This window comes from Protopterus annectens, chromosome 2.part0 (assembly GCF_019279795.1).
Source record: "Protopterus annectens isolate FY-2018-M chromosome 2.part0, PAN1.0, whole genome shotgun sequence".
NCBI classification, from domain to species: Eukaryota; Metazoa; Chordata; order Ceratodontiformes; family Protopteridae; genus Protopterus; species Protopterus annectens.
In genome coordinates this window covers 493586120-493603110 of record NC_056728.1, presented here as the reverse complement: position 1 = coordinate 493603110, position 16991 = coordinate 493586120, and the positions used below count along the sequence as shown (strand labels likewise).

Below are 16991 nucleotides of genomic sequence, written 5' to 3'. Positions count from 1 at the left end.
ACCTTGCACAGCACAGGCCCTTAGCTATACCTCCTGTTCTCTCTGTGGTGGATGATGCTTTCAATGATGTCTGCTCCGCACCAGATTCTTTACCTCCAGCCCCTGCCAAACCAGACAGATTTTACAGGGTGCCAGACACTCATCACCACCTTTACAAGGCCCCACTTGCAGACCCGAAACTATATCCCAGGGTCCCAAGGCAGTAGCCGCGACCATAGCAAAAACCCTATTCCTTCAGAAAGGGAAGCAAGGTCATTAGACAGATGGGGCAAAAAGGTCTACACTTCAGCTACTCTCTCAGCTAGAGCGTTAAATTGTCAGTTTCACATGATACAATACCAAGAGTTTATGCTTGATCAGTTAACTAAAAAACTAACCACTGATGAATCTATTGATAAGAAATATGTATTAGAAATGGTAAATAACATACAACAGGTTAGTAACCATTCCTTAAAATGTGGCTATGATGCACTGGAGGCTTCATTTAGATCAGCCATGACTGGCACAGTGATAAGAAGGCATGCATGGCTAAAGGAGCAAGCTCTACCGGATCATGTTAAAGCTAAGTTGCTAGATGCTCCTATGGATAAGACAAGTTTGTTTGGTACACCTGCCCAGCAGGTTATGAAGAAAATGGAAGAAAAGGCAAAATCTGTTTAAATGGTTAAAGATTTCTTGCAGGTTCAGCCCCCAAGGTTTAGCAGGAACTGGCCTGCCAAAAATTGGTCCTTTCCTGACTCCTCAAGATCTCAAAGGGGCAGGAATAGACATTCCAGAGGCAGAAACCAATCCAGGGGAGGTGCCTACAGAGGACGACAGTGGCAAGGTAACAACAGAGGCACAGACACAACCTCTGCCACTACATCAACTCAACCACAGTGACTTAACCCTAAATCCGCCTACCAGGGAACAAATAGCAGCTCCTCTAGGCGGAAAATTAACCTTATTTTCAAAGAACTGGCACTATATAACAAAAGACAAGTGGATTTTACAAACCATAGATCAAGGTTACCGGTTCCACTTCCACACTTTACCAGTCAAAAGAGGAATGCCAAATCTACCTCCAAATCAAAAAACAGAGGCTCTACAACAGATAATGCAGTTAGCAAACATGAGAGCTGTGGAAAAAGTGCCAGCAGCAGAGCAAGGAAAGGGGTTCTACTCCAGACTATTCCTAGTTCCAAGAAAGGAAAAAAGTTGGAGACCAATTCTCGACCTGTCCGCCTTAAATACATACATCATTGTCCCAAAATTCAAAATGCTGACCCTACAGCAACTTCTTCCCATGCTGGGCAAGGAGTGTTGGCTGGTAACTCTAGATCTCAAGGAGGCATACCTGCACGTCCCCATTCGACCAATCTGCAGAAGATACCTCAGATTTCTTGCAGGATCAGAGCACTATCAATTCTCAGCATTGCCCTTTGGCTTACCTACTGCGCCCAGAGTATTCACAAAATGCCTGGCATCAGTAATCGCCCATTGCAGACTACAGGGAATTCAAATTTACCCATACCTAGACGACTGCCTGCTACAAGGGGACAACAAAAGCAAGCTGACAACAGATTTACAAAGGGTCATTTACTTGCTGCAAGCACTGGGATACACAGTCAATCTACAAAAGTCAAGGCTGATACCATCCCAAACAAGGACTTTCTTGGGCGGAATTGGACACAGTAAAACAGATGGCATTCCTAACTACAGAAAAACAAAAGAACTTCCTCTTTACTTCTTGGCACTAACAAAACTGAACAAGTTAACAGCAAGAAAAGTACTGCAGGCCTTGGGCTTCATGGCATCATGCATAATCTTGGTTCCATTTGCCAGACTACATATGAGAAAACTACAGTGGTACCTAAAGATTTTATGGTCCCAACACAGACACAGCCTAGAAACAGAAATCCCATTAATTCCATGCTTAAAACAGGAGTTCCTATGGTGGGCTCAGGCATGCCAGTCAAACCCAGGGCTACCCTTTCGCAGATGTCAAGCAAGCCAGACCATCACAACAGACGCTTCAGACCTAGGATGGGGGGCCCACATGCTGGACAAATGCGTGCAAGGATTGTGGACACAGGATCAACTTCACCTGCACATCAACCTAAAAGAAATGCTGGCAGTAAAACTGGCAATCCAAAAGTTCAGACCATTTCTCAAAGAGGGCCAGTTGATGATAAGGACAGACAACAGGACAGACAACACCACAGTCATGTGGTACATCAACAAACAGGGAGGCACTCATTCATACCCTCTATGCAGAATGACTTTGGAGCTGTGGACCCTGGCACTCAGCTACAACATCCAGTTACAGGCAATATTTGTACCGGGAAAGGAGAATACTCTAGCAGACATATTAAGCAGAACCACATCGGATGCCCACGAATGGAAGCTGCACCCGGACATCTTCAAGACCATCTCAAAGAAATGGGGAATGCCTCAGATAGATCTATTTGCATCACCTACCAATCACCAGCTCAAAAAATTCTGCACAAGGACATTCCACCCACGAGCATGGAAAGTGGATTTGCTCTCCTTCAGCTGGAAAGGCCTAACAGCATATGCATTCCCACCTCTTCCCTTGATACACAAGGTATTACTAAAAATCAAGGAAGAACGTCCAAGGATAATCCTGATAGCTCCAAACTGGCCAAGACAACACTGGTACCCACTGCTGAGGAGCATGTCTCGAACAATATGTGGCCAATACCCTGATGCCTTTGATGTTAACTCAGAACAACTACAGCATCATACATCCAAACCTAAAAACGTTGCAACTGACTGCATGGAACATCACATAGCAGCAGCTAATCCAGAACTTTCACAAAGAGTTAGAGACATTATTCTTGAAGCACGCAGACCTTCAACAAGAAGAAACTATGCTGGAAAATGGAAAAGGTTTGTCATTTGGAGTACTGAAAGAGGAAAAGATGTGTCAAACATAGATATGCCTAACATTCTGGAGTACCTAGCGAACTTCTTCATTCAGGCCTGTCCTACTCCTCCATCAAGATACATGCATCAGCTATTTCAGCAGAATACAGCTTTGATCCACCTGTTTTTCTCACCCTTTGCTCAGGCAGTTCCTCAGAGGAATCAAGAATGTAAAACCTCCAAGGAAACCACCATTACCAGCTTGGGACCTAAACTTTGTGCTAGAAAAATTGACACTATCACCCTTTGAACCAGCAGCAACAGCAGACCTACAACACCTGTCATGGAAAACTGCTTTCCTACTGGCAATTACTTCAGCAAGGAGGGTTTCAGAACTACAGGCCTTAATGGCAGTGCAACCCTTCCTAATCTTCCACCAAGATAGAGTGTCTATGAGAACTAATCCTACATTTATGCCTAAGGTGGTATCCAGAGTGTCTTTAAACCAGGCAATCCACCTACCTACCTTCTTTCCCAACCCACAAAACAGAGGGAAAGAATATTGCATACCTTGGATGTACATAGACAGCTACGCTACTATTTGGACAGAACTAAAAGTAGCAGAAAGACTGACCAACTTTTTGTAGCCTATGCAACAGGAAGGGAAGGAAAAGCTATTTCCAAACAGACAATCTCCAAATGGATAGGAAATTGCATACGATTCTGTTACTCCTTCCATGGAAAACCAATTCCACAGAACATAAGACCTCATTCTACAAGGGCAACAGCCACTACCACAGCCTTCTTACGAGGAGTGGCAACCAAAGACATTATTGAGGCGGCTACTTGGACCTCCGTGCATACATTTGCCAAGCATTATAATTTGCCTCTATATTCCAGATCCCGAGCAGGGTTTGCCACTGCTGTACTGCAAGGGATCCTAAACACACCATAATCTAGTTTTATCCTCCTCCCTTGTTGGCTATGGTATTCTACCCAGTTGTTATGACTGCAGATGCATCCATGAAGGACATAGTACAGTTTTGTACCTACCATAAATGTAGATGTCCGAACTGGATAGCATCTGCAGTCAGGATTACCCTCCCTCCTTCCCCTCTGTGGTACTCCTAGGGTGTTTACCCTCCTAATAGCTAGCTAGTGGGGGGAGTCTCTTATGGTGTATTTGTTTGTATATATGTACATACATGCTTACTTTTTGTGTTTACCTTCTATCCTTTTGGAAACATTGGCATTTATCCAAATTTTAGCCTTCCATGAGGGCAACTGGCATCTGGGGCAAGAAACACTGAGGAAAATGGCGTCGGCTGATGCCTTTATACCCGAAGACCAACAGAGATGACGTCGGGTGAAGTGCGACATCAGCCGAAGCCGGACCCGGACTTTGGAATCCGGCCGACTGAAGGGCTGCCTGACGACAGGACAACCCAGTTGTTATGACTGCAGATGCTATCCAGTTTGGACATCTACATTTATGGTAGGTACAAAACTGTACTTTTCATCCTCTAGATTAGTCCCACTTCTTCCGTGCCTCAAGCTGGAATTTCATTGGTGGATTTGGCAGTTGTCACTCATTCCAGGCCTTCCTTTTCAGTCTCCACTCCCCTCTCAGGAGCTGTTCCCAGAGGCTTAAGATGTGGGATGGGGGGCTTCCTTTGACCGTCTAAACTTGCAGGGCCTCTGTTCACTTCAACAAAAGAAACATCGCCTCAATATCAAAGAGTTGAGAGCTATTCTGTTGGCTCTTCAAGCATTTCATTCCAGGACCCCTAAGGTAATCCAAGAAAAAGCTCGTGCTATGCCAAATCCCAGCAGTCGTAAAGGTAAACCAAAATCCAAGAAAAAACGTCGCTGGGAACTGCTGATATAGTAACCAGAATAAAATTTATTAAAACACAAACAAGTACAAAGTGAGCGCTTTCGGGCCAAAACCCTTCCTCAGACAAAGGACCATATGTTAACCAACCAATTTAAAATACAAATCAACCAATAAGATTTCAATAAAAGGCCCGCCTATTTTTAAGGGCTGGCTTAAGGGGTACTACATCATTCAGCCCTGGGTCTATGTGAGCTGTCAATTCTAAAATCCATTTGGATTCCACTGCCTCAGTTTTTAACTTAATGTCACCACCTCTCCTATTCAAAAAAACATTCACTGTGACCCTAAATTTAAACTGATGTGTTGGATTGTTCTTGATATGCCTGTAAAGGGCATTATGTTCATCACAGTTTCTGATAGATGAGAGATGCTGCAAAATCCTAACTTTCAACATATTGTTGGTTTTACCAACATAATAACTTGGACACGAAGTGCAGTCGGCCAGATATACAACATCGGTGGTCCTACAGGTTGCCTTTCCTTTTAAAGTTATCCTCCTACCATTGGTGGGGTGTACAAAAGTCACATCCTTATTAATGTGGCCACAAGCCTTACAATGGCCACAAGGAACAGTATCCTTTGTTTTGGGTAAACCTTTGTTGTTACTGTTCTCCCTATCTTGACAAAGTATGTCTTTAAGGTTCCTGTTCCTTTTATAACAAAACTGTGGATTGACCCCTACTATGTCCTTTAAACTGACATCACTAGTGATGATATTCCAATTATTATGGATGATGTCACACACCCCTTTAATGTTGCTCCCATAGGTCAACATAATCCTTGGTTTGGTTGTTATGCCCCTATTGTCAATGTTATCCCTCTTCTCTGTTCTTGTAGTACTAATCCATGGCTTATACCTACTCTGTCTACATTCCCTACCTTTATCTATGGCTCCTTCAACCAAACCCTCTCTGTATCCCCTGTCCTGAAAATACTTTTTCAACTTGGTGAGCTCCTCATCAAACTGTTCATCCAGCACGCTTATCCTTGATACCCTACTTACCTGCCCCTGCACTATGTTAGGGAAGGTGAATCTAGGGTGCATGCTGTCAAAGGAAAGTAGCGTGTTTTTCCAACATTCCTCTCTAAACAGTCTCGAGCTAAAGCCATTCTCTCTTAACACTATTGTGACATCCAAAAAATCTAAAGCATCACATGAGCTTTTGACATCAAATCTCAAAAAAGGGGTTGTGGAATGCAAATATTCCATAAAGCGGGTTAACATCTGTCCATCGCCCTTCCATAGAATAAAAATATCGTCTACGAAACGTAGATAAGTTCCTATGTATTGTTCCCATTCACTGTTACCCAGAACATGGTTCTTTTCCCAATAAGAGAGAACAAGATTGGCGTATGTATTTGCACAGGGAGTGCCCATGGCTACCCCCTGTGCTTGCCTATATACTGAACCGTTACTCATGAAAACATTGTTCTCTAATACTAACGTCAATAACTCTTGTATAAGAACCAGTTCCTTCTCCATGACCCCCATAGTTCGTAAAAGTTCTATTGTGGCATGTGTACCATATTCATTCCCTATAACAGTGAATAAGCTATGGACGTCAAGTGTGACCAACAAGGAACCAGCTGTTGATCCCTCTCTATTCAAATCACCTAGAACGGTGAGAAAATGGCCTGTGTCCTTCAAAACATTCTGTATTTTATCCACATATGGCCTTAAAGTGTATTCCAACTATATGGATAAATTCTCAGTGACCCACCCTCTGCCTGATACAATAGGTCTAAGGGGTGGGTCTACTTGAGATTTGTGTATCTTTGGTAAGGCTTTGAACACAGGAATGACAGGCTTGTCTATCATAAAGAAATCTAAGAGCTCCTGTGTGATGTAAAAGTGTGTGTGTAACCAATGTAGGCGTGCATGAACTTTATCTATTACACATCTAACCTCAACAGGATTCAGCAACTGATAAATATCTCCCTCTGATAGCAATTCTACCAACTTAGCATTGTACCAATCGGTATCAAGTACCACGACTGCTCCACCCTTGTCTGCCATTTTTATTGTTAACTCAAATTATTACTAAGTTCTTCTAAGGCCTGTCTTTGTTCTAATGTTAAATTGTAAAACCTATCACATCCTCTCCTTTGAAAATATGTTATTAAATCACTCTCACATTTATTAATAAATAAACTAAGTGCAGGTAGTTTGAATATGGGTCCACGTAAACCGAGCTGTTTTACTCCACCTTTTTTACCTGCACTTAGTTTATTTATTAATAAATGTGAGAGTGATTTAATAACATATTTTCAAAGGAGAGGATGTGATAGGTTTTACAATTTAACATTAGAACAAAGACAGGCCTTAGAAGAACTTAGTAATAATTTGGAGTTAACAATAAAAATGGCAGACAAGGGTGGAGCAGTCGTGGTACTTGATACCGACTGGTACAATGCTAAGTTGGTAGAATTGCTATCAGAGGGAGATATTTATCAGTTGCTGAATCCTGTTGAGGTTAGATGTGTAATAGATAAAGTTCATGCACGCCTACATTGGTTACACACACACTTTTACATCACACAGGAGCTCTTAGATTTCTTTATGATAGACAAGCCTGTCATTCCTGTGTTCAAAGCCTTACCAAAGATACACAAATCTCAAGTAGACCCACCCCTTAGACCTATTGTATCAGGCAGAGGGTGGGTCACTGAGAATTTATCCATATGGTTGGAATACACTTTAAGGCCATATGTGGATAAAATACAGAATGTTTTGAAGGACACAGGCCATTTTCTCACCATTCTAGGTGATTTGAATAGAGAGGGATCAACAGCAGGTTCCTTGTTGGTCACACTTGACGTCCATAGCTTATTCATTGTTATAGGGAATGAATATGGTACACATGCCACAATAGAACTTTTACGAACTATGGGGGTCATGGAGAAGGAACTGGTTGTTATACAAGAGTTATTAACATTAGTATTAGAGAACAATGTTTTCATGAGTAACGATTCAGTATGTAGGCAAGCACAGGGGGTAGCTATGGGCACTCCCTGTGCAAATACATACGCCAATCTTGTTCTCTCTTATTGGGAAAAGAACCATGTTCTGGGTAACAGTGAATGGGAGCAATACATAGGAACTTATCTACGTTTCGTAGACGATATTTTTATTCTATGGAAGGGCGATGGACAGATGTTAACCCACTTTATGGAATATTTGCATTCCACAACCTCTTTTTTGAGATTTGATGTCAAAAGCTCATGTGATGCTTTAGATTTTTTGGATGTCACAATAGTGTTAAGAGAAAATGGCTTTAGCTCGAGACTGTTTAGAGAGGAATGTTGGAAAAACACGCTACTTTCCTTTGACAGCATGCACCCTAGATTCACCTTCCCTAACATAGTGCAGGGGCAGGTAAGTAGGGTATCAAGGATAAGCGTGCTGGATGAACAGTTTGATGAGGAGCTCACCAAGTTGAAAAAGTGTTTTCAGGACAGGGGATACAGAGAGGGTTTGGTTGAAGGAGCCATAGATAAAGGTAGGGAATGTAGACAGAGTAGGTATAAGCCATGGATTAGTACTACAAGAACAGAGAAGAGGGATAACATTGACAACAGGGGCATAACAACCAAACCAAGGATTATGTTGACCTATGGGAGCAACATTAAAGGGGTGTGTGACATCATCCATAATAATTGGAATATCATCACTAGTGATGTCAGTTTAAAGGACATAGTAGGGGTCAATCCACAGTTTTGTTATAAAAGGAACAGGAACCTTAAAGACATACTTTGTCAAGATAGGGAGAACAGTAACAACAAAGGTTTACCCAAAACAAAGGGTACTGTTCCTTGTGGCCACATTAATAAGGATGTGACTTTTGTACACCCCACTAATGGTAGGAGGATAATTTTAAAAGGAAAGGCGACCTGTAGGACCACCGATGTTGTATATCTGGCCGACTGCACTTCATGTCCAAGTTATTATGTTGGTAAAACCAACAATATGTTGAAGGTTAGGTTTTTGCAGCATCTCTCATCTATCAGAAACTGTGATGAACATAATGCCCTTTACAGGCATATCAAGAACAATCCAACACATCAGTTTAAATTTAGGGTCATAGTGAATGTTTTTTTGAATAGGAGAGGTGGTGACATTAAGTTAAAAACTGAGGCAGTGGAATCCAAATGGATTTTAGAATTGACAGCTCACATAGACCCAGGGCTGAATGATGTAGTACCCCTTAAGCCAGCCCTTAAAAATAGGCGGGCCTTTTATTGAAATCTTATTGGTTGATTTGTATTTTAAATTGGTTGGTTAACATATGGTCCTTTGTCTGAGGAAGGGTTTTGGCCCGAAAGCGCTCACTTTGTACTTGTTTGTGTTTTAATAAATTTTATTCTGGTTACTATATCAGCAGTTCCCAGCGACGTTTTTTCTTGGACCCCTAAGGTAATAACAGATAATACCACAATTATGTGATATGTCAACAAGCAAGGGGGGACAAGATCTGATCTCCTATGCAGGTTAGCACTTCAAGTGTTAGAGCTAACTATCCAGTATCAAGTGACACTTCAGGCAGTTCACAATCCTATGAGTGGGTGCTTCTCAGGGATGTGTTTCTGGACATTATCCACCAGTGGGGTACTCCTCAAGTAGATCTATTTACCTCCCCTCTGAACAGACACCTTCCTCTTTTTTTTGTGCCATAGCCCCATGTCTTCTGGTCTGGAAGGTGGATGTCCTTTCTCTTTCCTGGAAGTGTTTGTTCCTTTATGCCTTCCCTCCCCTTCCTCTCATTCCAAAAGTCCTGTTCAAGATGAAGCAGGAAGCTCCCAAAATCTTGCTGGTGACTCCCTCTACCCCATGCAGTACTGGTTCACTCTTCTGCATTTAGCAAAGGGCAATCATCACAAGCTACCTCACAGGGTGGGCCTGCTCACACAAGACGAGGGTTCTGTCTTCACACTGTGGGTGATGGGAATTTCATTACATATAGACACTTTTTTTTCCTGAGGATATGCTTAGGGTCCTGCGGGAGGCCAGGAAACCCATGACTAGGAAATCCTACTTATCCAGATGGAGGAGGTTTTCTGTTTGGTGTATATCCCGTAACCTGGATCCACTTTCTGTGGATGTCCATTTGGTTCTCTCTTATCTGTGTGAATGGCTGAATGCTGGGTTGGCTTATTCTTCTGTGAAGGCCCACTTGTCAGCTGTTTCTGCTTGTATGCTTCTACAACCCCCTTTATCCTCTAGATTTGAGGATAAACAGTTTCTTAAAGGCATCCTTCATGTTAGACTTCCCAGGAAGTCTGTCCCTCCTTCCTGGGGACCTTAACTTTGTTTTGGAGAAATTGACCCAGGCTTCTTTTGAGTCTGCAGGTTCAGCTTCCTTGTAGCATTGTTCTTGGAAGACTGTTCGTTTTGTTGGCCGTTACTTCTGCCAGACAGGTGCCTGAGCTTCAAGCCCTTATGGCTGTTCCTCCTTTTTTAGTTTTCCATAAGGACAGGAAGCTCCTTTGTACTAATCCCTCTTTTATGCTCAAAGTGGTGAATGAGTTGTCTCTTAATCAGTCTGTTCACTTACCCACATTTTCCCTTCTCCGCAATCTGTGAGAAGGTTTTGCAGTTTGGATGTGCAGAGACAACTGAAATTTTATTTGGGTAAGACTAAAGCTTTTTGCAAATCTGATCAACTTTTTGTTTCCTTTCATCCTAGATCTTTGGGATTGGCCGTTTCCATGTTGTTTCAATAGAAACTATTTCTTTGGATATCTAAAGCCATTTCTTTTGGTTATTCTTTTCTTGGCAAGAGCCTTCCATCTTCTGTTAAGGCTCATTCTCCTAGGGCTGTGGCTTCTTCTGCTGCTTTTTTCAAGGGTTTAGATACTAACTATTCCTGAGGCAGCTACCTGGACTTTTCTGCATACTTTTACCAAGCACTATAAGTTGGATTTGATTTCCAGAGCTAGAGCTGGTTTTGCTAGGGTGATCCTTCATGGGTTCCTAGAAGTAGTGTTGTGGGGGTGCAAGAAAAATTAAGTCATGCCCGACATCCCCAAGACAGTATATCATTATGTGAAACAGATTAACAAAACAAAATGAAGCAGAAAAACAAATTTGGGGTCTCGGAGAAAAGAGAAATAAGGTAAAACAGACATTTTGTGTAAATAAACAGAAGGTGCAAATGAAGTGAGATGAACTGAGAAGTCCCAGCACCATCATTGTGTTAACTAGAAATGATGAGTTACTGATGGTTTTATTTCTTTATTAAATGGAGGAAGTAGTAGTAATGCATTTTACTTGTCACATTGGTAGCGGTTGCAAGTTTCTAACTGAATTATTTCATTTTGTATTTCTTACCTGCATTAGAAAATGAAAAGGATGCTCCAAGGAATGAGGAACCAGCTGACTACAATGGAGATGAAGGCAATGTGGCTGAATTTGAGGCTGACAAACAGGCCGAGCTTAATGGTGGAAATGGTAAAGTAATAGGTAAGTAACTAATTTCTTCCTGAATTAGACAATACTACAGACTGCAGTAAAGAGTAACGCACAAGAGACGTTCTATAGAAAATCATTATTTCCACAACTGTTTTGTGTTGGTCACTTGATTACAAAAAATACTTTTTTACTCTTCTTCCCCATTTCACTTAACCTCTTAGCACAAAAATTCTGGACATAACCAAACATAATGAGAGGGAAAAGGCCCAAGATCAGGAGCATATTTTAAATATTGTTCTTAGAAAATTGGTGGAATGGCAGGTTTTGCATTAGTATGCATTTCCTGAAGGATATGAAGTCTGAAACTCAAATGTCTGTCATTATTTAGTGACTTCAGTCCTCCATGATTTGCATGAAAACTACACATTTTATGAGGAACCGACTAGAAATATGAGGCAATAATCTGGACAGTTGAAAGGTATTCCTTCCCTGTATTCCTTTGCTACTTTTGGTGCAGAATATGCTCACATAATTTATTATTACAGAATGAAAACATCGAACACTAAAATGTTGAATAAAAAAAGGTTAATCTAAAAATACCAAAACAAAAAATATCGGAAAAAATGAAAACAAATATGTTTGCAGGGCGGCAAGCCATTACACATCCCCCACACACCCTGCTAATTACATATAACAACTCAGAGACAGCACAACAGTTGGAAAAAGGTGAATTCCTCCTTTCTGCTCCACTGCAGTCTCGCACACAAAGAAGCCAGCATTGAGAGAATTCAGTCTCTTAAGCCAGCAAAAGAAGGGTTGAAATTTCGAATATTCAACCAAATGAAATGCAGACATAATTTAAATGAAATATCACTTTCATTCAGTGTTTGCTTCAGGTTCTTCCCTGGAAAAGGAATTTAAAAAGAACAGTTGCACTCACATTATGAAGCACAAGTTGTCATCTGAATCACTGCCATCTTACTCTATTTCTGTACCCTTGCCTGCCAGCAAGCAAGACTAAATTCTGTCAAGCATAGACTTTGATCAGCATAATGCATTACGTGCCTTTGCTGACCACTCAGGCAGTACAGTGCATTTCTTGGCTACCTAGCCTGCTGCAACATCTCTTTGTCCATTGAGTTGAAGCTTTGTTATCTTTGTATGTTATACTGGAAAACCACATAAAAAAACATCCAGGGAAACGAAGTGTTCTGTTCTGCTTTTAATCCAGCAGTAAATAATGAACCAACTTCGATAAAGGCAATATAAACCAGCTTGGTTGCTGTTAGATAAAAGCAGAACAGAACACTTTGTTTCCCTGGATGGTTTTTTATGTGGTTTGGTGTTTGTTTTTAACCATTGATTGCTGTTCATTTAGAGTTTTGTTATACTGGAAAATATTACAGCCTAGTGTCAGGGACCCCTCTTGGTGATGCTGCAGTTATAAGGTTATCCTTTTCCTCTTTCCATTTTGGCTTTTTTCATTTTATGGAAGTCCCCATGATTTGGGATAAGTGCATCCTTTATGGACATATACACCATGGCATCTCATAAAGCACTAAAGAAGCACATACCTAGCCGCTGAGTCTTCTAGTTTTCTGCTGCTTGCACAGTTCATATCTATATCTTGAATTTTGTCATGCAGAAGTTCTGTATTTCAGTGCCTAAAGCACCAAAACAACAGTGTTGTCACTGGAAAACTGCTGGCATCTTGTAATGGTGTTTAAGCTCTGAGAAGAGTGGTGAGGTGAGTGTTGTATTTTCTCCTTTCTCCAAGATTTGTGTGATCTTGGAGTTGGTGCACATAAAGTCTGATGGTGTGGGGGCTTGTCCCCTTGCAAAAACATTTGTTTTTATTTTTTGCAACCTTATGAGTGTTACCATTTTGAGTAGTGATCTCTCAAGTATTTAGATGTGTTGAGATTGAGTAATTGTGCATCAGTTAAATGAGATCCATTTTTCATAGTAAACACCCAAAATGAATTCACATGGCCATCCAGTAAGGAGACAAAACGCATGCCATCACTATCCGTAGTGCTTGGGAGAGGAATATGATGTGAAGTGCTCTAATAATTTCCAGTATTTCAGCCCAGCCACCCACAGACAGATGAGCAAATCTTCTGGCCTGTCTCACTACCTGGAAAATGGTGGAGGAGATGGGAGGGCCCTTGTACAGCTCCAGACCTTTGCCGTAGCATAATCAAAAAGTAAAAGAAGTAGGTGACAGGCAGCACTAATGCCCTTTGTGGAGCTAGGTCAGTTTTTGAGTTGACCTCCCAGTTCCTGCATATCATGTCTTCACTTTTAACTAGTAAGTTCATAAGAGCTGAAGGTCACGCTTATCCTTTACATCATCAAGTGTTGAGAAGCCTAAAGGAGGTGCATCCCTGCGTGCCACCTTGGTGGGTGCCTCTTGAGCTGGAGGTAGTACCATGTTGATCAGTAGGGGAATAGCTGTGATTGGTTGTTCCTATGGAGAGGTCCTTCAAGTCACCTGACTTGTAACTCACTGGTAACATCTGGGACTAAAGACTGTCCTCTCCACTCCTTTCATAGTGTCCAGGAGAAGTGATGGTCCAGTCTGAGGGTGGCCCACTGGGTCCTTTGTTGCCATGGTCCACAATTCAGGCCGTAGACTTCATGTATTGAAATTTGGTAGGTCCTGTCCTCTTACAGTTGTGGAAGGGCACCTTTAAGGAACATATCGTAACGCCTACAGTGTGCCCCTTGCAGGCCTAGTAAGTCCCCATGCTGCTGTTGACAGGCTGCTCCCTGAATGCCAACTCCTTGTAGTATGATAGTGCCCACCCATCTCTCTCTCTGTCTCTCAGATGCACACTTGCAGGGGGCACCTAACAAACAGATTCACTAGAACTATACCCAGTAACAGGTAGAGGTCTCCCTTTCCCTTTGCTTACTATGAAGATTCAGAAAGCTTGGTGGTGGTTATTTCACTGACTGATAAAGCAAGCAAGACCTACTCCATCCCCACTAGATTCCCACTAAATGACTCCATTCATTTGGAGAACCTGTTAACCCATGAGGTTCATCATGGACTGGTTAGTTCCCCCAACACACACACACACACACACACACACACACACACGCACACGCACACACACACACACACAAGAAAGACCCTAATTGAGTATCTTTGGAAAAATGAGGAGGAGCTTTAGGCCATTTATGCTTTCTGTGCATCATGACCCACAACAGCACTTGTGTTTTCTTGCACTCCACTTCCTTCTTGATTATTATTGTGTTGTTATTGTTAAAGGTTTGCCTCACCACCACAAAAAGGGCCATATCTATCAACTTTGGTGACAGCTTTCTATTATCTTATTTAGTGTAGACGAACACTTTAAAATCAGGGTTTAAATTTGAAATGTGTTTATATGAATCTAGATCTGATGGGTGTCTACCGTGTTTGGGTAATGGAGCCACAACAGCTTTCTTCGAAAATGCTGGTACCCCCACCTAAATATTGTTAAAATTTTCAAACTGTTTAACACTTTCTTCCATCACAAATTTGAGTCCCACAAGAATAACATCTCTTCCTGAAGATTCTTGTGCTAATGTAGATCAGTTTTTTTTTATCTCTTTTCTTATCCTAGCTATTAATTGTTGAGCCTCATAATCTTCTCTTTTCACTTGTTCTCTTTTTATTTCCCCATTCCCCTTCTTTAGCCAAGTTTTCTTAACATTTCTAAAATATCTGTAATAGTTTTACAAAATCTTTGGTTATTTTTCTTGGCATAAAATCCAAAGTTAGGCAGCAGAAAGTTGAAAAGGTTGTAGGTAAAGTTACTTTGCTGAAAGTTCTTTGCACTCTAGAATTATCAGAAATAGCTGCTTTAACAGCAGCCTTTCTTAACTCGTGCATATTATCCAAATACTTCCCTTATTTTCCTTTAGAAGTCTGCACTTGCCTCCTCTTCTGTGAGATTCCCCTTCTTCTGCAGTAACTCTGCCAACCTCCAATAATTCCTGCTACTTATTTCCATATATTTTACTTATTTCTCTACTATGTTTATAGATTCCATTTTCATTTTATCCCACCCATTAGCTAACTGTCCCTCCTGAAGTAATTTCCCCATTCCATAATAACTCTTGAAACATACCCATTCCTTAAATTCTTCAGGCAAGTAGAAGTAAAGCACTGCTGTCCCTTTTTTTTTTTTTTAGATATCATTACTCTGCAATTTTGTCTTATTTTTTATTGGCATATGATCTGATATATTAATGGACAGGTGGTTCTCAAAACTTTCAATTAAGTACACATGCTCCTACAAAATATAATCACTCTCCAAGGTAGCCAAGGTATTGCAATTGCATCATGGGGAATAATATATACATTCTGTGTGAGTGCTTGCTATTGAATTTACATCTTCCATACCAAATAGTTTGTGTACAACTGTAGAAATCTAACCTCTTTTGTTCTGTTTTCCCTTCTGGGTCCCTGATACATCCTCAGTATTGCATATTAGTTTCCAATCCGATCCTGTAAATAATAATCCATGCTGAAAGCTTATTTCTCCTGGCATTTTTCCAAACTCCATAATAGTTTTAGGTGGAATATAAATACATGCCAGTGCAGTGTTTCGTCCCTGACAGTAACCCTTCCCATGACAGTAACCCATTACCACCACCAGTAGGTTCACAGGTGTATACTAGGTTACATTTATAAGCCTAACTATGCATCCCAAATGTATCCCACTAATTTTTATGCCTTAGAGGTTATTTTAAATGGTATGTGTTAAGGGTGTGTGTATGCTAAGGGCATGGTTTATAGTCTGCGTGTCCATGAGAGAGGTAGGTGCTAAACCAGGGGTGAATTTCCAGTTTTCCATTCACTGGTCCAATTTATACTTGAGTAGGTTTTGGAGAGAATCTGCTTCACTTGGATAGGAAGCCTGTTCCAGAAAAGGGGACTTCTCACAGACATGAACCTGTCCCTCCATTATGTCCTATTTATGACGCAAGCAAGGTTTAGGTCTCTAGATCAGAGTAGTTCTGATGCTAATGGTCTTGTAAATATGATTAAGGTCCAACAATCTATAGGATACAAAGTGTACAGACAGACCTTTGAGGTGGTCTGCATGGGATATGTTGTTAAAGCCCTGTATTTTTTTTTTTTTTTTTGCAAGGAACTTCTGTGAATGTTGCAGATGTTCATCGTGTTACACTGCTGCAGTCATCACACTTGGGTTATCTGCCGTCAGACGGTCCTGCAGTCGGCCCGAGTTCCAAAGTCTTGGTCCGGCGTCGGTTGCTGTCGCTTCTTCCCTGACGTCAGTGCAACAGGGGTATAAAAGAGGCAGCCGATGGCATTTTCTTCAGTCTTTCTTGCCGCGCGGTGCCCGAAGCAGTTCGCAAGTGCCGGTCGGCCGACTCCTGAGATTTTCAAATCGAATTTCAGACCGAAGTCTTCAATAAAGCTAACTACCCTTTTGAGGAACCTTTTCTTGCCTCAGTCCAATGTCAGAAAAAGTTAATAATTGCATTTCTTGTGGAAAGCAAATACCTCATAAGGATTGTCATTCCTATTGCATCCCTTGCCTAGGCCCAGACCACGACGTCACAGGTTGTCGGTTTTGTGCTAGGTTTAACAAACAAACTATTAAATGTCTGTTTGATTTCGCCCGATATTATTTTGGTAGAAAATTTAATTATACCGTGCCGTCGGAGCAACCGACTTCCGGGATACATAAAAAGTGCAAAGATAAGGACAGGCAGCCGAGACCCAAACCAGACACCGAGGCCTCTGCTAGGCCAGTCGCCGGTTCTCCGGTTTTCAGTGAGGCGCCTATGCAGCCC

General features: G+C 41.5%; 1 protein-coding gene across 2 annotated transcripts in view; it reads left to right on the top strand.

The window, feature by feature from the left end:
• The window catches only part of GOLM1 (golgi membrane protein 1), a 1295551-nt gene that overhangs the window by 1211436 nt on the left and 67124 nt on the right, over positions 1-16991 (top strand). For both annotated transcript variants that reach the window (XM_044060901.1, XM_044060899.1), the window contains exon 10: positions 11103-11225. In XM_044060901.1, the coding sequence (XP_043916836.1) occupies positions 11103-11225 (123 nt within the window). The remainder of the gene's footprint in view (positions 1-11102; positions 11226-16991) is intronic.